This window comes from Osmerus eperlanus, chromosome 16, assembly GCF_963692335.1.
Source record: "Osmerus eperlanus chromosome 16, fOsmEpe2.1, whole genome shotgun sequence".
In the NCBI taxonomy this organism is placed as follows: domain Eukaryota; kingdom Metazoa; phylum Chordata; class Actinopteri; order Osmeriformes; family Osmeridae; genus Osmerus; species Osmerus eperlanus.
Window position 1 is genome coordinate 15,172,997 of NC_085033.1, and position 22,999 is coordinate 15,195,995.

The following is a 22,999-nucleotide window of genomic DNA, read 5'->3' on the forward strand; positions in this document are numbered from 1 at the left end:
CCATCATGAAGAACTGCAAGAAACTCACACACCATCACGAAGAACTTCAGAACTCACACTAGACACATCATCACTAAGAACTTCAAGAAACTCACAGACTACACACACCATCACGAAGAACTGCAAGAAACTCACACACCATCACGAAGAACTTCAAGAAACTCACACGCTACACACACCACTACCGGTAAATAACACTACACACAGCACTGCTGGTCTACAGGTCAGGTGGGCGGGGCCACCAGTAGACTTGCCTTCCATCAGCGGCTTGTCAGCAGGCCCTCCGAACCCAACTGGCCAAGAGAGACACAAACACCAGTCAGCCAGGGTCAGGGGTCAAGGGTCAGGAAGCCACAGTCCTACCTACACTGTAGTGTGTGTACGTGTGCTCAGTGGATAGGTCCTTCAGGGGTCCTGAGTGCTGGGATTTTAGTCGGGCACCTGAAGCGGACGCAAAAGGCCTGGTGAAGGGTCTCCTGTCCTCCTCCTCCTGCTCCGCACCTCCCTCCACCTCCTCGTAGAAGTTCCCCAGGAGCTCCAGCAGAGCCGACACCTCCTCCGTCATCGGGAGCGTTTCCAGAATCTTCCAGGACAAGTCAACACAGTTCCCCAATTAATTCGTACTGTTAACACCGTTATTGCACTTACTTTTCCAGTTTGTTCTACTGTGCAGCAATGCTAGAACCCATGTCTGTACTCCAGGAAGAGATGAACCAATCAGACCACTCACCAGCTGGATGTCATCTATATACGCCGCCATCGCCTGCTCCCTGGTCATCTCCCCTAGCGACCGCCACGCGTCCCTAGAAACACAGCACACGCCAGTGAGTCACCAGCTGATTGGCTGACCTGAGGTCAACTCACAAATAGGAATCAAAACTTTATATGGTATTTTGAACACAGTTTAAGGCTGTTTGCCACTTAGTCTGTAACACCAAATGAGCATAAGTGAATGATGTTTCCGTCATCCTCTCCCCTCCCCTGCTCTACCCTCCTCTCCTCCCCTCCCCTGCGCTCCCCTCCTCCCCTCCCCTGCGCTCCCCTCCTCTCCTCCCCTCCCCTGCTCTCCCCTCCTCCCCTCCCCTGCTCTCCCCTCCCCTCCCCTCCTCTCCCCTCCTCCCCTCCCCTCCCCTGCTCTCCCCTCCTCTCCTCCCCTCCCCTCCTCCCCTCCCCTGCTCTCCCCTCCCCTCCTCTCCTCCCCTCCCATGCTCTCCCCTCCTCTCCTCCCCTCCCCTCCCCTGCTCTCCCCTCCCCTGCTCTCCTCTCCCCTCCCCTGCTCTCCTCTCCTCTCTCCTCCCCTCCTCTAGTACCATTTGGCCTTGCCAGCAGTGTCCCAGAAGCCAGCTGGCCGGGGCCTGTAGCAGGGGCCACTGGTAGCCTGCTGGTAGTAGCTGTAGAACATCATCATCATGTCATCCGAGGGCTGGTACGGACCTGGGGGGGGGGGGAGAACGTTATATTGATGTCAACCCAATTATGCTTCAGAAAAGCTAATCAGCTAAACACTCACTAGCACTAGCATAACGATTCTTGTAAGTGCCTGTCCCTATAACCCCGCCTACTGGGGCGTTTAGTAGCCTGTATTTGCCATGAAGGCTAAACCTGTCAGGATTTAGGTTAACCAATCCCAGACAGCTTCTACGGAGGAGGCTGGTGGCAGAGCACATAATCAGACGTAAACACGGTCCTTCAGAGAAACCGCTGTCCATTAACTCTATTAAGTTTTTGAATTGCTCCCTGAACATGGTGTTCTCTACAGGACCGGCTTGACTTTACAGACAGGTCTAGTCTGAACTGACAGCGCGGTCTGTCTGGGCTAATTCAGTTATCCGGGAGGGCAAGAGTGGATGCTAGGTTACCGTCTTCAGACAAGCTCCGTATCACTCTGACAGCAGCATCGAATTTGTTCTCAAGGGAGGCATTATCGGCCTCACACGCCATAGTAGTCCCGAGCCCCACCGGCATGGTCGGCTCGTGTTCACGTCCTCGGGGTAATCGATTACTGACAACAACAATAAAAAACATGTAATAAATAAAAAGTTTCGTAATGTCCTCGCGCAGTTGCGCTGTAACGTATTGTACAATAGGATAAAGCATCTAATTGTCTCAGGACAATTAGGCTACTTAATAAAATGACCTCCGTGAGTAGGCCTAAAAATACTATGATTATATCAACAAGACAGCGATCTAAATGAGAATTATAATGAATGTTAAAACAAGTCCGACGGTTTGGTACTAACCTCTCTGAGTTTCATGTCTTCGGGGTAAATTAGTCCTTGGCAACCCGCATCCGATGGGTGCTCATCCTCAGATTCGGTAGCTAAAACACCGCACATATGATTCACAAATCTGCTAGGGATTAGTAGTTTCGGTAGCGCCTCATTTACACTACGCTTGAGCAAATCCTTTCAGAGTTTCTCCTACAAAACCCAGAATGCTCTACGGTTGACCAGGTCTCAACGGGAGGTGTAGTTTTCAATCTGCAAATTTTAGTGATTTGTAGGAGTTTGCGTCCACTCATGATGATTGTCTTAAACTTGTAAGCTTGTGTATAGTCAGTCATACTTTGTAAAATCATGTTATTTAACGAATTGGGCACCTTGTTACAATTGTACCAATGCGCTGCTTAGCAACACTGTTGCAGAACGCTCTGACAGGCGGCAGAACAGTGTAGTTTTTTTGTCCACGGCACACAGCGATGTGCTTCGGTTGAGCGCTGTGATTGGTTAAACGACAAATCTAGTCAGGAAGCTAGTCCAATCAGCGTCAACATCGATTACGAGCCCGTTGAGGAATGCAACGGTTGTGTGAGACATGTAACCGAGAGCAGGAGCTTCACCACAGGGGGAGCCCCTTCCGCACCGCAGCTAAAGCATCATCGCTGTGGCCAACTGAAAGGAAAGGGACAAGAGAAATGCAGAGGGATGTAAAATGGCAGAGCTACAAATGCTACTAGAGGAAGAAATTCCGGCCGGCAAACGAGCGCTCGTGGAAAGCTATCAAAATCTGTCGAGGGTCGCAGAGTACTGCGAAAACAACTATGTACAGGTGAGGACGAACAGCTTAGTTGAAATTGTGGATTCCGGTGGGATATTCGTCGGGTTTGCAGTGGTAGTTGTGGGAGTGGGTGATGCCGGGGACAGGAAACGTTGCCTTAGAGAGAGACCACCGACCGCTGTCTGTAACACCGATATGAAACTATTTTTTGTGGATATTAATTAACAGCAGTATTCAAGTATTTCGAGCTGATATTGTGCTTAACCACAGAGCGCACTATGTATTGTTTCAAGCCGTGATTGTGCTGCTTTCATAGCCCATCCACGAGTCTGTTCGATGTCAAATTACATAGCTGTTGGGGGGATTCAGAGGGTGTGTCGTTGTTATGACCGAAGGCTGGTCAGTGATTTTAGTTTTAAGCAAATAGATGATCCTACACAATAGTTTAGGTCCCTCCGCCCGCCTATATTTTGTGGTGCCAGACAAGGCCACCGAACGGTGTTACTATCGGGGTCTGTGCCGTGACTGAAAAGCTGATTGCCTCGGCCGTAGCGGTTTTCATCAATCGTTGTATCAGCGATTGTAGCTCGCTTCAGCTCGTCCGTCTTGTTCTCGTTGCAACCCTCAAGTGCTCAGATAGTCTCTCTCTGTCTATCAATACAAGAGGTAAAAAAATCGTTAAAATACGGCATTAACGGTGGCATACGATATTGACGAAATTATAGGCATGGAAACTGCATTGTAAATGGCCTATGCAGTCTTGTCTGGATATTAAACGGCAAATATTATATTTTATACTATGTTTTTTTTTGCCGAGACTTGTCTTGTTATCTGCGCCGGACACAATATATTCTGCCTAATTAATAGGGTCAGGGTGTGTGTGTAGTCCGCGCCCGAAACTTGAAAGCGTGGCTGGGTTTGCTGATGTGTCTCCCTTGGTGGGAGCAGCACGCGAGCCGTTGTGTGAATGGAGCGGGCTTAGGCTCGAGCCTTCAGCAGTTTCCACCCCTTTGTGCTCGCGCGTGGGGGCTGCGGATGTGACCCTTTGATGTCTGGTGACTCACCGTCAGACAGTTCACACTGAAACACGTCCATGTTGGCGCGGGGGGGCTCGTGGCTTATTAGGGAACCGTACACACGCTATAAGTTACCGGTCTGGAAACGGAGAGTACGGATCTGAAATGATCAGTTTGTGCCCAACCTCCTGTTTACTCAAAGATCTTCACTACTAAATTCGTGCTCACATTTGTGGTTGCTGATTTACACAGCTCGCTATTGAGTGTTGCTGAGGTAGCATCTCCACTGTGACTAAAGGATACGTGTTCTGTGAGCAAGAACGGAATAGATCTGCACCGCGTCTCTGACGACACATTTCCTATCAGAACCATTTTCTGCGCGTCTGTTCCAAGAGGAATGGATGTAACAGCCGCAATCTGGAATGTTACCGTGGATCGCATTGTTTTACCATTCCGTTTTGTTCGGGAACACCTGGCTGAATCATGAATCGTGCTAAATCGTAAAAGGGGAGGTGGGGTTAATCAGGAAGGATTAACCCTCGTGCTGCCTTCGGGTCACATGACCCAAAGGTTCATAACGAACCACCGTTGTGTTTACCCAATTTTACCCAATACAAAAACAAATAAAAATTATTTTCTTTTAACCATTGCAATGTGGGGGGTCTGAGACAGCCCGACAGTTAAAAGAAAATGCTTCACTTTGTTTTTGTAGGAGGTAAATCTGTCGCAATACGACGGTGGGTCACAATGACTGATGGGTCAGAATGACCCGAAGATAACACAAGGGTTAAACAGTCAAAGGTGGAGGCCCAACGTGGTGCTAAAACACTTATATCATCACTAAATCACTGTAATATCACCATCACTGATATATTACTTAAAATCACTATTATATCATCATATCACCGTTATACCACTAACCATTAACAGTCACTGTACCCTCTGCCCCCCCCCCCCGCCCCCTCACCCACCCACTCCTCAGGAACACGGGTCATGTAGAGCCTCTGTGATGTGTCCTCAACTAAGTTCAACGAGAAAAAAACTCAAATCTCTTCCCCCAACACCCCCCCCCCCCCCCCACACACACACACACACTCATGGCTAAGTGGGTTTAATTGAGCAGGTAATTGTCATCATAATCTCATCATGTTCAGACAAGTTTCCAAATCAGCAGGCTGAGTTGAGATCACATTATCCCAGGTCGCTGAACGCATCACGACTAACCTGTCATGCTGCCACATCAAATCAAACATCATCATTCTTTTGCACAAGCAAGGTCACAGATGGCTTCGCAGTAGCCCGGTGATCGATCCCTATAACCAACCTGAACCCTCAAGAAAAACTCTGAAAGAGAACCTGTTAGAACCCTGGTGAGGAGCGAGAACCTGTTAGAACCCTGGTGAGGAGCGAGAACCTGTTAGAACCCTGGTGAGGAGTGAGAACCTGTTAGAACCCTGGTGAGGAGCGAGAACCTGTTAGAACCCTGGTGAGGAGCAGCTCAGTGAGGGTTCCCCTCCTCCAGACACGGACCAGAGGCTGGGTTCTACTATACAGTAGAGATGAGAGGCTGGGTTCTACTATACAGTAGAGACGAGAGCTGGGTTCTACTATACAGTAGAGACGAGAGGCTGGGTTCTACTATACAGTAGAGACGAGAAGCTGGGTTCTACTATACAGTAGAGACGAGAGGCTGGGTTCTACTATACAGTAGAGACGAGAAGCTGGGTTCTACTATACAGTAAGAATAGAGATGCGTACCAGTGTGAATAGGTGAAGACACCAATGTTCAGAAGTCTGACTAGTTTAGTAGAACAACAGCAGGGTTCCTGCGTCAGTTTTGGCTGTGGTTAGCTGCCTCTGTTGTGGCTTCCTGTTGGTGTGTGTGAGTGTGTGTTTGTGAGTGTGTGTCAGCACTGCTGTGGTGGATTGTGGTTTTGGGTGCCATTCAAATATACCTTTGAACAGGAAAAACAGATGCCCTGATTTGCGTACATGCATCTGGATCCTGAACACATTTTTACACATGCAAGCGTGTGTGCGCATGCGTGTATGTATGTACATGTGTGTGTATGCACACGTGTGTGTGTGTGTGTGTGTGAGTGTGTGTGTGTGCTGAGGACAGATGGCCGCACTAGTGGGGAGGAACCGCTCCTATGGAATTTCCCAGCATTCCCGGAGGCAACCATCTCACCATGCACCTGTTCCTTCTCACCAATGGGGTGACAGTGTGAATTCCTGTCTCTTCCTGTTCCCCTGTTGCTGTCTGCCTGGGTCACCAAGGCCAGGCGTTACCATGGAGACCAGGACACATGCACACACACACACACACACACACAGCTAGCATGGACCGTTGCTATTTATAGAAAATCTGTGTTTTGGTTTTTCCTGTAGCAGACCGGAAGGGTGTGGGTGTGTGTGGGTGTGTGTGGGTGTGTGTGTGTGTGTGGTGTCACTGAGTGTGTTTTGACTTTTTTTTCTCTTCTCTCCCTCCTCTTCTATCTTTACCCCCACTCCCACCACCCTTCTCTCTCCTTCTCTCTCCTTTTCTCCCACGCTCTCTCTCCTCATCATCCCCTCACTCCATCTACCTACCTCCCCTCTGTTTACCTCCCTCTCTCTCCCCTCTCTCTCTGTCTCTATCTCTCTCCCCCTCCCCCAGGCCCAGGACAAGAGGAAGGCCCTGGAGGAGACCAAGGCATACACCACCCAGTCCCTGGCCAGCGTGGCCTACCAGATCAACGCCCTGGCCAACAACGTGCTGCAGCTGCTGGACATCCAGGCCTCGCAGCTCCGACGCATGGAGTCCTCCATCAACCACATCTCCCAGGTACACACACACCTGGACACGCACTCACCTGGACACACACACCTGGACACACACACACACACACACCTGGACACGCACTCACCTGGACACACACACACCTGGACACACACACACCTGGACACGCACTCACCTGGACACACACACACCTGGACACACACACCTGGACACACACGCACCCGGACACACACTTGGACACACACCTGGACACACACACACCAGGAGTCCTCCATCAACCACATCTCCCAGATACACTCACACCTGGACACTCACCTGGACACTCACCTGGACACTCACGCACGTCTAGATGTGATATCTAGATGAGATATCTAAATGTGATGTTTAGAGGTAATATCTAGATGACATGTCCACTACATTCTCCTCCCAGCTGAGTGGCCGTCTGCTGTGACAGAAGCCAGACAGACAGATGTTCATTAATGTGAGAGAGAGACCCAGAGGAGAGAGAGGGAGAGGGAGGGAGAGAGAGACCCAGAGGAGACAGAGAGAGAGAGACCCAGAGGAGAGAGAGGGAGGGAGAGACCCAGAGGAGACAGAGAGAGAGAGACCCAGATGAGACAGAGAGAGAGAGACCCAGAGGAGACAGAGAGAGAGAGGGAGGGAGAGAGAGAGACCCAGAGGAGAGGAAGAGAGAGAGGGAGAGACCCAGAGGAGAGGAAGAGAGAGAGGGAGATAGAGAGACCCAGAGGAAAGAGAGAGAGGGAGGGAGAGAAAGACCCAGAGGAGACAGAGAGAGAAAGAGACCCAGAGGAGACAGAGGGAGAGAGACCCAGAGGAGACAGAGGGAGAGAGACCCAGAGGAGACAGAGAGAGAGAGAGAGAGACACACAGAGAGAGAGAGAGAGACACACAGAGAGAGACAGAGAGAGAGAGAGGTTACACAGTGTGTGTGTAGACTGAGGCCAGACTGCTAACATTTAGAACACCAACTGCTTTATGATGTAAACAGTTGTTAAGATATATATATATATTTTTTTTTACAAATCTTTATTTTTTGCCCTTCCCCTTCATCTCTCACCTCTCACCCCCCTCTTCCTCTCCCACTCCCTTCCTCTCTCTTCTGTTTCTCTCTCTCGCACTCCCCAACTTTCTCTCTTCTCTCTGCCCCTCCAGCCCTATCTCTGACAGGAAGTAGAAGGAGGGGTCCTGAAAGTGAGGCTGGGTGTGTCCGCGTAGTTTCCTGTCCAAAAATAAACTGTTATTTATTTACGCCTTTCAACAACAATGTAAGAGCAGCTGCCACTGGGTGGTCTCTCTCAGGTCCTCTTCTGGACAGGCCGGTCTCTCTGAGGTCTTCTTCTGGTCAGGCTGGTCTCTCAGGTCCTCTTCTGGTCAGGCTTGTCTCTCTGAGGTCCTTTGTCTTCACTCTTGCGTATCTCACTCTCTTTCTCTCTCAACTGTCTTCTTTATCTGTTGTGACTGTACTGGAACTCCTTTCCTCATTTCTATCTCCCTCCTCCCTCCCTCTCCTCTGACTGAATGCTGTGAGTGGGGAGTTAGAAGAACAGTGATTGAAGTGTGACCTCATCAGCACACATCATTCCACTCAATTGCTGCTCTAATTCTTTGTCTCTCGTGCAGACAGATACTCACACGCACACACTCCAATGCACGCACGCACACACACATGTACACACACTCACCACACACACATATACACACACTTACCACACACGGACACACACACTGTGATGATGAGTGACAGGGCTGATGTGGGACTTGAGCCGCTATTCTCCTGGAGGGTGCTCCAGCCTCAGGCTTTAGCTCAGCGGGTTAGGTCCTGCTGAGAGGAGAGTTTAACCACCACAAAGGTCCTCAGATGACATGCTCACTTGCTCAAGTCCAAAAGTTGTTTTCTGTTTCTCTCGTTCTCTAAAACTCTTTCTAAATGCTCTCCACTTGTTCCTGTCTTTCTGTCCTCTCTCTCCCTCTCTCTCTCTCCTTTCCTCTCTCTCTCTCCTTCCCTCTCCTTCCCTCTCTGTCTCTCTCTCTCCTTCCCTCTCTGTCTCTCTCTCTCCTTCCCTCTCTCTGTCTCTCTCTCTCTCTCTCCTTCCCTCTCTGTCTCTCTCCAGACCGTGGACATCCACAAGGAGAAGGTTGCTAGGCGGGAGATTGGCATCCTGACCACCAATAAGAACACGTCACGCACGCACAAGATCATCGCCCCCGGCAACATGGAGCGTCCTGTGCGATACATCAGGAAGCCCATCGACTACACACTGCTGGACGACGTGGGCCACGGTGTCAAGGTAAGAGCCCCCACCAGAGGAGAGGAGGAGGAGAGGAGGAGGAGAGAGGGGAGAAGAGAGGAGGCGAGGAGAGAAGAGAGGAGGGGAGGAGGCTAGTAGAGGAGGAGGGGAGGAGGAGGAGAGGGGAGAAGAGAAGAGGCGAGGAAAGGAGAGGAGGCGCGGGGAGAAGAGAGGGGAGAAGAGAGGAGGGGAGGAGGCTAGGAGAGGGGAGGAGAGGAGAGGGGAGAAGAGAGGAGGGGAGGAGGCTAGGAGAGGGGAGAAGAGAGGAGGGGAGGAGGCTAGTAGAGGAGGAGAGGAGATGAGTCAGGTTATTCATGGTCAAAACTCGGCCAGTCCAAGATCCATAGGAGGTCAGCAGTCGGAGGGAGGGAGAGAGAGGGAGAGAGAGGGAGAGAGAGGGAGAGAGAGGGAGAGAGGGGTGGATGGAGAGAATGTGGGGAGAACAGAAAGACACAGTGAAATCTTGGCCAAGTGTTGACACCATTCAACCCCCCTGGTGAAAAGGATCTTTCAACTCTTTCCGGATCATTCTTCATCTTTTATTATGACTTCCCGGGATCCATCCATCCTCCCTCCCCTCCTCCTCTTCCTCTCTCTCTCCCTCACTCCTCCCGTCTTCCTCCCTCCCTCCATGCTGTATGTGTTGTTAGAGAGTCTTTGTGTGTGTGTGAGCTTGAGTGTGTGTGTGTGTGTGTGTGGACAGCTCATTATCCCCGTCCTCTCAGCCTGAGACTGGGCCCTGGGGGGGGCCGTCCCAAAACCATGACAACCTCCTCCTTCCCCTGTACTCCCTGTCACCATGGCGACCCCCCAGGCAGCTGTCAGCCTGATGGGCCGTTGCCATGGAGATCACCCTTAGGGACAGTCTCCACAGATAGCCAGTTTCCAGTGTTTTAACCAATAAGAACAATCAGTACTTACAATCTCGACCAATAACCACAAATGTTAGTTCTAACTCTGTCTCAATGTGTCATTAACCAATTGTATCACGTGATGCTGACCTTCTAACCAATGAGCATGTGTGTTTGTCTCTCCTCTCTCTCTGCCACCAGTGGCTTAAAGCCAAGGTAGGAACATCTCTTCCTGCTTCCCAGCATGACCACACACACACACACACACACACACACAGACCACACACACACTCAGATGAGACACACACAGCGTTCTGATGTTGTGTTTCCTCCTGCAGCAGCAGGGAAACAGCCAGGCGGGCCGGGGGGCAGGGACCCTGTCCAGAACCAGCCCCCCCACACAGAAGCCCCCCAGCCCCCCGCTGGCAGGACGGGGCACCCTGGGGTACGAGGACACACACGCACTCACTCTCAAACACACACACACAGATATGTATCAATACAGCTCAATGGTCAATCAAAAATGTTCTAATGTAAGTTTTGATGTGTGTGTGTGTGTGTGTTCCCCAGGCGTAACACCCCCTACAAGACCCTGGAGCCGGTGAAGCCTCCTGTGGTTCCTAACGACTACATGACCAGCCCTGCTCGCCTGGGCAGCCAGCACAGCCCCGCCCGCACTGCCTCCCTCAACCAGAGGCCACGCACACACAGGTACACACACACATGCTGGTACACCACCAGCACAGCCCCACATGCACTAAACACGTGTAATGTGTGTGGGGTTAAATGTTCTGCAACTTGTCATCATTGTACATCATGTATTTCCCCCCTCTCTCTCCAGTGGCAGCAGTGGGGGTAGTGGCGGCAGGGAGAACAGCGGAGGCAGCAACAACGTGGGTGTTCCTCTGGCCGTGCCCACCCCCTCCCCTCCCAGCCTGGGAGCAGGTGAGACACCCCACACACACATCCTCTCCTCTCATCCCCCCCTCTCCTCTCACTCTCCTCTCATCCCCCTCTCCTCTCCTCCTCTCATCCCCCTCTCCTCCTCTCACCCCCCTCTACTCTCCTCCTCTCACCCCCCTCTACTCTCCTCCTCTCATCCCCCTCTCCTCCTCTCACCCCCCTCTACTCTCCTCCTCTCATCCCCCTCTCCTCCTCTCACCCCCCTCTCCTGTCCTCCTCTCACCCCCCTCTCCTGTCCTCCTCTCACCCCCCTCTCCTCTCCTTCTCTCACCCCCCTCTACTCTCCTCCTCTCACCCCCCTCTACTCTCCTCCTCTCACCCCCCTCTACTCTCCTCCTCTCATCCCCCTCTCCTCCTCTCACCCCCCTCTCCTGTCCTCCTCTCACCCCCCTCTCCTCTCCTCCTCTCACCCCCCTCTACTCTCCTCCTCTCACCCCCCTCTACTCTCCTCCTCTCACCCCCCTCTCTTCTCCTCCTCTCACCCCCCTCTCCTGTCCTCCTCTCACCCCCTCTCCTCTGTCCTGCAGCAGTGACAGCAGGTGTCCCCCAGGGTCCTGGTCTGGGTCCTGTCCCCATGTCCCAGTTCGGCACCATCTCCCGCCAAGTCTCCCGCCACAACTCCACCACAAGCTCCGCCTCCATGGTTAGCGCCACGGGAACCTACCGCCGGGCGCCCTCCGGCTCCGCCCACTTCTCCGTCTCCCAGCAACCGCCGCACCTCAACGGAGGCCCCGCCTACCCCCAGAACACAGGTACCAGACCACGCCCCTTTCTGCAGTGTGTGTGTGTCAGGATGCTAGCGGCTCCTGGTGTCTGTTTATGCTCTGCGGAAGAAGCTTACTGCTCTACTGACAGTCTCTCCCCCCATCTCTTCTCTTCCACTCTCTCCCCTCTCTCCTCTCCCACCCTCTCTCCTCTCTTCCTCTCTCTCCCCTCTCTCTTCCTCTCTCTCTCTTCCTCTCTCCAATCTCTATCCATTCCTCTCTTCTTCCTCTTTCTTGTTTTGTCAATGTCTATGTATTGCTTGTGTGTGTGTGTGTGCGTGTGTGTGTGTGTGTCAAGTGGCTGTAGCTCCTCCCCCTCCTATGGTCCAGCTGACTCCACAGATCCCCCTGACAGGCTTTGCAGCCAGAGTCCAGGAGACCAGTAAGTACCACACACACACACACACACACGCGCGCGCACCAGATCTTTTCTGTGCTACACCTTGCTAGTGTGCTCCGTCTGTCTGTTGCCATGGCTACAGCTGGTGGTTAGTGTTCTACCTGGTCTGATCACATGACCTAGTGTGGTGAGAACACAACTGAGCATTCTCTCTCTCACACGCTCTCACACACACTCTCTCACACACATATACACACACTCTCACACATACGCTCTCACACACACTCTCACACACACACAGACTCTCTCACACCCAGTGTGTTCCTCCAGCCCTCAGTGTGTGAGCTAAGGGAAGAGGACAGGGAGGGTCAGCCAGTCTCCCCAGCTGTATGCTCCTCCTCCTGGGCCCAGCTCTCCCTCTGCCTGCCTCACAGCCCTGGAGCTCCACTGTCCTCTGGTGGACAAACACAGCACTGCAGCTGGAACTGGCCAGCGAGGACCACGCAGACAGACAGGCAGGCAGGCAGGCAGACAGACAGACAAACTGGAAGGCGGATTGACAGACTGACTGAAAGGCAGACAGACGGGAAGGCAGACAGGCAGAATAGATAAATAGATCGGTAAAAAGATGGACGATCATTCAGAATTCTAACCCCGGTCTGACCCTCCTCCCCCAGTAACAGACAGCCCGGGCCCCCCTCCCCCGCCCCCCCCGGAGGACGTGGCCCTGTTTGAGGAACCCTCGCCGCCCCCCCCTCCGCCCCCCGTGGACTACGAGGAGGACGAGGCGTCCGTGGTGCACTACAACGACCCCTACGCCGACTCCGACCCCCAGTGGGCGCCCAAGACCTACGTAGAGAAGGGTGAGAGCCACCCCTGACCTCTGACCCTTAACCCCTTCTGCCCCGTGGTGGCAGTCTGTTACTAGACCCTCTCTCCCTTCATCTATTCTCTCACTTTATCTCCTCCTCTCTCTCTCTTCCTCCTCTCCCTTTATCTCTCTCTCTCTTCCTCCTCTCACTTTATCTCCTTCTCTCCCTCCTCTTGCTTTTTAAACGTTCTTCTTCTGTATATCTTTTTCTTTTCTATCACTGTATTTTAATCCCCTTCTCATTATTTAACCTCCCCCTCTCCCCCCCTCTCCCTCCCTCTCTCTACCTCTCTCCCCCCCTAGTGGTGGCCATCTACGACTACTCCAAGGACAAGGAGGATGAGCTGTCCTTCATGGAGGGCGCCATCATCTACATCATCAAGAAGAACGATGACGGCTGGTACGAGGGCGTGTGCCACGGCGTGACCGGCCTCTTCCCCGGGAACTACGTCGAGTCCATCATGCACTACGCCGACTAGCCCCGCCCCCGCTGACTAGCCCCGCCCCCGCCGACTAGCCCCGCCCCTGGTGACTAGCCCCTCCCCTGGTGACTAGCCCCTCCCCTGGTGACTAGCCCCGCTCCTGCTGACTAGCCCCTCCCCTGGTGACTAGCCCCTCCCCTGGTGACTAGCCCCGCTCCTGCTGACTAGCCCCTCCCCTGGTGACTAGCCCCTCCCCTGGTGACTAGCCCCTCCCCTGGTGACTAGCCCCGCTCCTGCTGACTAGCCCCTCCCCTGGTGACTAGCCCCTCCCCTGGTGACTAGCCCCGCCTCTGCCATCAGCACTGTCATCTCCAGCGGAGCGTAAACATTTGATGAGGCTGAGCTGGTCCTTAGGGGTGTGTGTGTGTGGGGGGGGAGTGAGGTGTGTGTGGGGGGGGGGGCGGGCGGGGGTAATTAAGGAGTTAAATGAGTATAGAATGCATATAAAAAGATTTGAGAGTTGAAATGTGTATTCCTGGTGAAGCTTCCTGTTTTCGTTGTATACATTGTACATACCGTGCCGTGACACGCTGCCTGACTGTCTGTCATTGGTGTTCATACCTGTCAGTCTCCATCAGTGTCCTCTAATTGGTCTGTTTTAATCAACGTGGAGCCATGATTGAATAGTTTTGCAACATTTTCTTTTTATATACTATCATTTTATTTATATATTTTGGAGTGACATTTTGTACTGCTCTAAGTTTGGCCAACTGTGACTCAATGAGAGATTTTACGATGTTAAAAAGAAATTCTATATTCTGTCATGATTGTTTTTCTGTGTTGTCTGCCCACTGGACTGCTTCTACCTGTACGGCAGCAGATGAAGAGACTGATGATCCATCACAGCGATCTGTCGTTTGTCCTCTTGCTATGGGGCATAGCTGAACCTGGCCCGCTGCTGCCATGACAACCTGGCCCGCTGCTGCCATGACAACCCCCCCACCACCACTGCACGTTACCGTTGTTACAGTTCAAGCTCCGCCTCCTGTGTGGCGGCCTCGTCCTGGTGAATGTAGCTCCGCCCCCTGCAGACCATGTGACCTCTGTCCAGGATCTCCCGCCGTGGTGGGTCTCCATGACAACTCGGTACCACACCTGAAGGAGTCACATTGTGTGTTCGTAGAGCGTCCTACAACGTAACACGACACAGTGCATTGTGGGACCTGTTGTGGTTCTTGTCAGCGAATCAGGTAGCGGGAGGGGCGGGGCTGCTCTACCTTGGACAACAACAACAAACAACATGACTGCTCTGACGCTGATACAGGGTGGGATGTATGAGGCTGTACGTGTGGTGTTGGATGTAAGATGTTGGATGTAGGGGTTAGGTCACGATCACAGACGGCTGACAGGACAGACCTGAACCTCACCAGGACATAAGCCTGAAGAACTTCATTCATTCAGAGTGTTTTACTACTACTGCTGCACACACACACACACTGTCTGAACACACACACACACAACTTCCAACTATCGATTGTACTTTTTCATCAAAGGTCTTTCTTTTTGGTGTGACAGAAAGAAAAGACAAACAAGTTTCCTAGCTTCTGGACTGTTCCATGTGAGGATCCAAACGAGGTTCCTCTCCGTGTACAGCTCCAATGTTTATATGGTTTCCTAGCAACATGGTTTCCTAGCAACGTGGGAGAACCACTCACATGTAGAACGTTGTTGTTGTTGTTTACCTGCAGCGCCTCGCCGCTCCGTCTTTCCTTTCTGTTTCTTCTTCTGTGGAACGTGAAAGGTGATGTGTACCTGTGTGGAGAGCAGAGCCCAGCTCCTCTCCAGGTGTGGAGGAGAGCAGAGCCCAGCTCCTCTCCAGGTGTGGAGGAGAGCAGAGCCCAGCTCCTCTCCAGGTGTGGAGGAGAGCAGAGCCCAGCTCCTCTCCAGGTGTGTACACACAACCATGTGCTCATTGAAATGTATGTACAGGCTTTTTTGTAATAAACAGCTCGTCAAAACTACACTTGTCTGTTTGACGGGGGCGGGGCAGGATGTGGGTGTAGAGGACAGGGAGGGGGTGGACCCACAACCAATACAGTAGGGATTATATGAGGTACACCACAACCAATACAGTAGGGATTATATGAGGTACACCACAACCAATACAGTAGGGATTATATGAGGTACACCACAATCAATACAGTAGGGATTATATGAGGTACACCACAATCAATACAGTAGGGATTATATGAGGTACACCACAATCAATACAGTAAGGAGATCAGAGGGGAGATTAGAGGTGAGATGAGAGATCAGAGGGGAGAGGTGAGATGAGAGATCAGAGGGGAGAGGTGAGATGAGAGATCGGAGGGGAGAGGTGAGATCAGAGGGGAGGTGAGATGAGAGATCAGAGGGGAGAGGTGAGATGAGAGATCAGAGGGGAGAGGTGAGATCAGAGGGGAGAGGTGAGATGAGAGATCAGAGGGGAGAGGTGAGATCAGAGGGGAGAGGTGAGATGAGAGATCAGAGGGGAGAAGTGAGATGAGAGATCAGAGGGGAGAAGTGAGATGAGAGATCAGAGGGGAGAAGTGAGATGAGAGATCAGAGGGGAGAAGTGAGATGAGAGATCAGAGGGGAGAAGTGAGATGAGAGATCAAAGGGGAGAGGTGAGATCAGAGGGGAGATATAAATCTACAAAACCAGGACACTGACCCCATGCTCACTGTCCCGGTTCAGTTTATGTATCAGGCACAATGTATTCGACCATGTACAGTGTGATTGTCATGATATGTGTTGCATTTTTTAAAGGTCTGGTGTGGAATGCATGTCAGGTTATCAAACAGGTTAATCTGATAACACTTTGTGTATGCTATCTCAAATTACAAGGAGTCCAGAGCTGTACAGAAGTGTTCATAGCGTGACTGGCTGCCCCTGGAACAAGAGGGAAATTCCTTGTCAGACCTGAAAAGAACCAGAAGAACCAGAGGGTGTGAGGGCAGTGGGCTCGGTTTAAATAACGCCTCCGCCCAGGTGCAGGTGATCAGGCCTCCGCCCAGGTGCAGGTGATCAGGCCTCCGCCCAGGTGCAGGTGATCAGGCCTCCGCCCAGGTGCAGGTGATCAGGCCTCCGCCCAGGTGCAGGTGATCAGGCCTCCGCCCAGGTGCAGGTGATCAGGCCTCCGCCCAGGTGCAGGTGATCAGGCCTCCGCCCAGGTGCAGGTGATCAGGCCTCCGCCCAGGTGCAGGTGATCAGGCCTCCGCCCAGGTGCAGGTGATCAGGTCTCTGCCCAGGTGCAGGTGATCAGGCCTCTGCCCAGGTGCAGGTGATCAGGCCTCCGCCCAGGTGCAGGTGATCAGGTAGACGACATCCAGAAGAGATCATCTCATATTAACTCGTCTCACCTCTCATCTCACCACCGCACTCAAGAGCAAGATGATGTGTTTAGCCTTGTTTGACTATTGAAGTTAGGATTTTAACTCAGTTTGACCCCAGTCTGACCCCATCCCAAACCTGCTTAATCACAATCCACAAACATACACTGTGAACTGAACTGTCATACAGACATGGGAACAAACAGAGTCTCCACCAGTCTGGACCACCACACAGACAGCCTCCTGTGGATTAGAGTTCATCTTAATCTCCTCACAAATAGATATTGTGTAATCAGAGAATCCAGCATGTCCAGTAGATTACTGTAGTGTGTCTTATCTACCTTAAGTAATTTTGCACAACTTAACTAGCTACCAAGCTGACTAACTAGGTAACTAACTCGCTTGCTTGCTAACTAATGACCAAATGAACTAAGCCATGTTTAGGTACAGTTTTGGGTTATTATGTATATTAGGTGTACTGGTATTAGGTATATTGTTTTGTTAAAGGGGCGATTGATTGCAAAACCGATTTTACCTTGTCATAGTTGAAAAATGACAGTTTGGTGTGTAAAATATACAGTGAACCTCAAAGTCCAATGACGCCTCTTTCCTATATAAATCTCACAATTTGTAACTGCTGCTGTGAAACGATAGCTTTCAAAAACATTCCCCGCTGTGACGTCCCAACGGGGCTCCTCCTTTTTTGCTCTTTGTCACGCCCCAACATTTACCTACAGACCAGCCCACCGGTGTTCTGGCCCAGGCCAGGAACATAGGTCGCGTAGATCTCAGACACTAGTTTATCTGCGCGCGGCTCTGTGTAGCCTACTTCCACGGGAATTGAAAGAAGAAAGTTTTCCAAGTTTTTCTAAGGATATTGAAAATGGACCACGGTCGTCCAGGCTGTACAGGGAATGCTGACAGTCATAGTCTTCCCACGGAACCAAACACTCGACGGGCATGCCTGATGTTTGTCTATGAGAAGATCCCTGTGAAGTTCGACACTCATTTATTCATTTGCTCGAACCATTTCACCAAAGACAGTTTGAATGAAAACCTTGGACAATTTATAGAAGGATTTGCTAAGCCGCTGTTGCTGAAAAGAGGTGCTGTTCCAACCGTATGCTCATCACAAACGCAAGCTGCAAGTATGATTTTGTAGAAACAGGATGCTGTTTCTAAACACATCAACACACCTTACTTAGCAAATTACTCTAGCTGTAGTCGGCATTAGAAGGAAAATTTCCGAAAAATACCCAGAAAACGAATAGCCTATTGCTAACGCCTGTCGATTATCTATTTGAAAGAACTGGAGAAAGGCAGGTGCTAGATACAGGATACGTTAGCATTGCTAATAACTGTTACCCGACAAAATCATACTACAGCTTGCGGTTGTGAAGAAGATAAGGTCGGAACGCACCTCTTTTCGGCAACAGCTTCATAGCAAATCCTGCTTTACATTGTCCCAGGTTTTCAAACCCGTCCTTGGTGAAATGGTTCGCGCTAATGTGTTGAGGGTCGAACTGCACAGGAATCTTCTACGCTACGGTATAGACAAACATCAGCCATGCCCGTCTAGTCAATGTTAGCTAGACTAGCTCATCTGCTTTTTATTAACGCTGATTTGCAAGGAATGCTAGATAGCGAAAATATCTAGACTGTAGGCATGTAAACTAGTTTAGCTTGTTGACTCAAGAGCATAGGTAGAATGTTACATGATTTAGCCTAGTTTATTGGCAATGGGGCTATCATGTTCCTGACTGTCTCATTCAAATGAATAACCCGTGTTGTCATGTACAACTACAATTCAAGATGTTTGTCCCGATCTATTTTTCAGCAAGATAGCTAGAGCTAACTGAAGCTGAGTTGAATCATGATAGTTTGTTTGCTAAGCTGTAGTGCTAACGTTACCCACCTAAGGCGATCCTGTTTGCTTCCACAACAGAAGTGGAAACAACTAACATAGTCATTTGAAATTATATGTAGTCAATCTGTTGAAAAAAGTGTTGTGTAGACACAATAGAGTCATTTGTACGTTTTTATTTCAAGTCTCCACTGTCGTTGTTTCAGTGAGTGCTGTGGCCGTGTTGCATCTTTGCTCCGCAGCTTCACTCGTTGTAAACCAACCAATCAGCGCGCAGCTCATCTATATATTCATGAGAATACCATAAAAGGAGAAAACCTACCGTTTTTTCCCGGTAAAATTTCACTGGATCTATCAGGGGGCATAGAACAGCACCGGGCCATTTTCAGCCCAACCAATGTTACATACCCTATTCGGAGACCTTAAGGAACAGTGTGAAATACCCCAAAAAAACAGTCAATCGCCCCTTTGATGTTTTGCAGCGTTCTGTAGTATCAGGAGAGCATCCAGATGCAGTTCTCTGGACAAGCCCTTAGATGGCGCTCTAACACCTCCAGATGCAAACAAAGAACAAAACAATCAGATGTTCCCTCTGAATATTTTATTATAAAAGTGTAAGTTTAGTAACGCCTCAGGGATTAATAGGGAGCCATTCATAACCTCGCTTTAGCTTCTGTTTCCAGAGCTGTACTAAAGGGCACCAGCTGCACATTATACAGACAAATGAACTTCACACACACACTTGCTGCACATCCTGATTAAATAAATATATAATGACAAAACGGAAATAAATATCATTTAAAAGTATAAAATCAACATCGAAAGTGTATCTTCTTAATACTGCACTTGAAAAGTAAAACATTGTAAACATTCAATTGTATAAAATAATAAATATTCTTGAACAAAATTGCTATTAGATTACTCACTAGGAGACCAGCTGATAATGAGCTTAATTCAGACAAACACTGTGACTGTAACACACACACACACACACACACACACACAGATTATAACTGATCCTAGACATCCGCCATCTTGGATCTAATGACTTCAGCCATCTTGGATCAGAGGACATGTAAAGTCAGTGGGCTTCACAGAAACCAGAATCCAGTGTCAGACACGTTTGTGCAAAAACAAAACAGAGGAACATGGTTTCCTCCACTTGGGAAGGTGATTCCAGTTAAGGTGTAACTTGGTACCACATACACACACACCACATACACCGAATGCACACACGTACACTGAATACCCAAACATTATTTTAAATTCTCTGTTACTCTCAACACACACACATACCCACATACCCCCGCAGAAACACACACTCCACACACGCACACACTCTCACACACACTCTCACACTCTCTCACACACACTCTCACACTCTCTCACACACACTCTCTCTCTAGACGTGAGTCATGGCCAGGTCCTCCTTGCTGCTGGTCTTGTCTCCGTGGCGACAGCAGCAGCGGCAGCAGAGCCCCACCAGGAGGAGGGTGAGGATGAGGAAGGTGAGGAGGATGAAGATGGCTCCCACTATCACCCCTGTGCTGAACTCTGACAGGAGAGAGAGAGAGATTGATGAGACCCTGCTGCCACTGCATGTGTGTGAGTGTGTGTGCGTATGTGATAGTGTATATGTGTGTGTGTTTGTGTCAGTGTGTGTGATAGTGTGTGTGTGTGTGTGTCAGTGTGTGTGTGTGTGTGCTCCTACCCTGGAAGATGCTCCTGTCTCCCCCAGAGCACTGAGGCCTGCTCCACTGGCCCAGCCTGCGCTCTGCTGGTCTGGAGGGCAGGTAGGCCGCTACTCTGAAGCAGTAGCTCTGCCCTCGGTCCAGACCCCCCACCTCCACCTCGCTCTTCCTGGAAGTCTGCTCCTTCTAACACACGGACACACACACACGGACACACACGTCACACAGAGCTGGAGGCATGCCTGGCTCCCACACATGTCACATTCTAACCGAGGACACAGTCTAACTCTACTGGGGGCAAAGGTGTCATTTTACCAGGGAAAACACTTCATGCAGTAGCTCTCATAACGCTATCGTGATCGGTATCAATATCAGATCGGTATCAGTATCACTGCTATTGTTGTTGTTGTTGTTGTTGTTGTTGTTGTTGTGGTGCAGGTGTGTGCCTCACCTTGCCCGTGCTGCCAGCCTTGTTGTATCTGACCCGGTAGTGCAGGTCCTTCAGGAACACGTCTCTGATGCTCTGCATCACGCCCTCCCTGAACAGGGGGGTGGGGGGGTCGCTGACCAGCAGCCTCACCCGCGTCCTGTCCTCCCCCCACTCCACACGGAACTCTGGCCGGCCTATCAGGGCTGGGGGAGAGAGGGGGGAGGAGGGGGGAGGGTGAGAACAGCAGGACAGACAGGTGAAAGGATGGATGGAGCAAGAGACAGAGACTGACAGACAGACAGACAGACACTCATCAACAACACTCACTGTCTGTGTAGGGGTTGAACTGCGGAGCACGGGCAAAGGGGAACTCCACCAGGTCAGAGGTCACGCCAGGTAAGGGCTCTGATAGGACGTCAGCCGAGTAGGTGGCCCTCAGGAGTCGGAGGTCGTTGGTGAGGTCACACTCTGTGTCGGAGGTCCTGATGCAGTGTGGGTTCCTCTTCCTGTTCTCTCCCAGCCTGCGGTGGACAGCTCAGTCAGACTGTGTGTGTGTGTGAGAGAGAGAGTGTGTCTGTGCGTGTATGTGTTTGTGCTAGGAGGCGCATTACAAATTAAATGTATTCTGATTATTGTCTGTGTACAAGAACAAGGTTCATTTACACCAGTCTTTAGTCAAATGCTCGACCATTGAGCTCTAGTCATCCGCAGAAAAACTACATTAAAGAATAAGTCAGCTAAATGTGTGTGTAAGTGTGTGAGTGTGTGTGTGTCCTATCTGAGCAGCAGCAGACTCACTGAGAGAACTCCACCGTGTAGGAGAAGTTGGACGGCTGCGGGCCCCACTGCAGGATGGTCTTGAAGTTGAAGGAGACCCAGGTGAGATCAGAGGCTGCAGGGAAGTGGTCTCGCTCTGCTGCTGAACCAGACAAGGTGTGGGGTTAGAGATCACTATTCTGTCCTGTTCAGTCAAACTAGAAGTTTCTCCCCTCAGGGTGAGTTTTCTGTCTGTTCATCTGATCCAGAATGATCGTCCATGAACCGTTCATGAAGTCATCTATCACAGCTAGAACAAATCAACAAACGGCCACTCCAACAGAAACAACCCGTCAGTTTCCACTGAGGGAAGACGAACACCGCGCCAACTGAGCTAAAGTTCCTATACACTACGTCAGAAGATGTTTTTGAAGTGATTATGAAGTGCAAACTTACCCTCCGCTCCGCCTGTGGCTGTCAGCGCACACATCATCCCAAAAAAGCAGAGAAACGTCTTCGTTAACTCCATCTCGTTCTCGTGGTTTAAATCCAGAACACTTTGTTTCACTAACTTGTCTAATATCTTGATTTATTCTTAGTCGACCTGTGACCCGTGTCGTCTGTCCTTAAAAACCGAGATCTGACTCAGACGGTACAGTTATCTTGCTTAATAATACTCCTCTGTGGGACGCAAGCGCTTATAAAGCATTTTACCGTTTAAGTTTCAAGTTGCAACTGTCGGAATTTTTTGTCGTGGCTCATGACTCATTTAACGCGTTAACTCCGCCTCCCCCATTCCCGCGGTCCGGCCTGAGATGCGCTCACGGGCGGAGAACTCCGTCTGCCGCCTGTCCGTCACCCTCCGCTCCGCTCCATATATGGTGATCCGGATAAAACCCTTCGCTTTCCAAACTGGTACCTGTGCAAGCTGCTGTTACAACCACAGAGCCTGGTTTTGACATCATGGACAGACCCACCACGCTGCTCTGATGCATTTAAATGACCACATTCCAAATCCCCACCCTTGTGACAGTATATAGGACAGGAGGAAAGATATTATCATGTAGGCCTATAGTAATAGTAATTTATATTTCATGTAGGCTACATATTGTTTATATTGTTTAAAAACAGAGGCCTATGGATCTGAAACCTTAAACAATGCGTTTAATTTGACCATGGGAGCAAACATAGGTAGGCCTAAATGATGTGACAAATTCAAGCCATTCTAAGGATTAGGACAGTCTATTCATTGAACTAATTCCTTCATCATCATTATTATCGTCATTATTTGGAATCAGCGGGGAAACGCAGAAATTGACCGGTAATCAGATTAGTATAAACCTTACAGCGTGACCCGGCAGCGGAGACCGAACTTGGGGTGTACAGTTAACCCGACTGCGGTTGCCACAACAGTATTCAGCGGTTTTATTCATTTGCCGGACTACTGTGAGTCACGTGGAACTCATCAGCTCCGCCGGCGCGTGGAGACTGGAGAGTTAGTGTGGCTATGAGCGCTATTATTAGAATAGCAGAATGAGTAGGAATGATGTGATGATATTCTCTGACACACTG

The 22,999-nt window shown here is 50.5% G+C and overlaps 3 protein-coding genes across 6 annotated transcripts; 1 reads left to right on the top strand and 2 right to left on the bottom strand.

Annotated features, from left to right (window-relative positions):
• Positions 1-89: 89 nt before the first annotated feature.
• On the bottom strand, positions 90-2,393 carry LOC134036632 (acyl-CoA-binding domain-containing protein 5A-like). The gene is made up of 5 exons (XM_062481634.1): positions 2,241-2,393; positions 1,860-2,002; positions 1,311-1,434; positions 731-803; positions 90-583 (listed from the first exon to the last, which is right to left on the bottom strand). Exons 2-5 carry the CDS (start codon positions 1,963-1,965, stop codon positions 344-346), a joined length of 543 nt encoding a protein of 180 aa, XP_062337618.1. The 5' UTR covers positions 1,966-2,002; positions 2,241-2,393; the 3' UTR covers positions 90-343.
• Positions 2,394-2,844: 451 nt separating this feature from the next.
• Positions 2,845-15,328, top strand: LOC134036345 (abl interactor 1-like). 3 transcript variants are annotated; one of them, XR_009932407.1, is made up of 12 exons: positions 2,845-3,048; positions 6,673-6,840; positions 8,928-9,104; positions 10,157-10,171; positions 10,294-10,400; positions 10,526-10,666; positions 10,797-10,900; positions 11,446-11,670; positions 11,981-12,064; positions 12,700-12,885; positions 13,197-15,129; positions 15,161-15,328. XR_009932407.1 is itself a non-coding variant. In XM_062481247.1 (11 exons), exons 1-11 carry the CDS (start codon positions 2,932-2,934, stop codon positions 13,370-13,372), a joined length of 1,500 nt encoding a protein of 499 aa, XP_062337231.1. In that variant the 5' UTR covers positions 2,845-2,931; the 3' UTR covers positions 13,373-15,328. The 3 variants fall into 3 exon arrangements, 2 of the variants coding, with proteins under 2 accessions (XP_062337231.1, XP_062337232.1); XM_062481247.1 differs by having other exon boundaries at positions 13,197-15,328; XM_062481248.1 differs by lacking the exon at positions 10,157-10,171 and having other exon boundaries at positions 2,846-3,048; positions 13,197-15,328.
• Positions 15,329-18,752: 3,424 nt separating this feature from the next.
• On the bottom strand, positions 18,753-22,431 carry LOC134036967 (tissue factor-like). 2 transcript variants are annotated; one of them, XM_062482180.1, is made up of 6 exons: positions 21,884-22,431; positions 21,470-21,590; positions 20,999-21,192; positions 20,693-20,874; positions 20,262-20,427; positions 18,753-20,104 (listed from the first exon to the last, which is right to left on the bottom strand). In XM_062482180.1, exons 1-6 carry the CDS (start codon positions 21,954-21,956, stop codon positions 19,953-19,955), a joined length of 888 nt encoding a protein of 295 aa, XP_062338164.1. In that variant the 5' UTR covers positions 21,957-22,431; the 3' UTR covers positions 18,753-19,952. The 2 variants fall into 2 exon arrangements, with proteins under 2 accessions (XP_062338164.1, XP_062338165.1); XM_062482181.1 differs by having other exon boundaries at positions 21,470-21,587; positions 21,884-22,429.
• Positions 22,432-22,999: the final 568 nt, after the last annotated feature.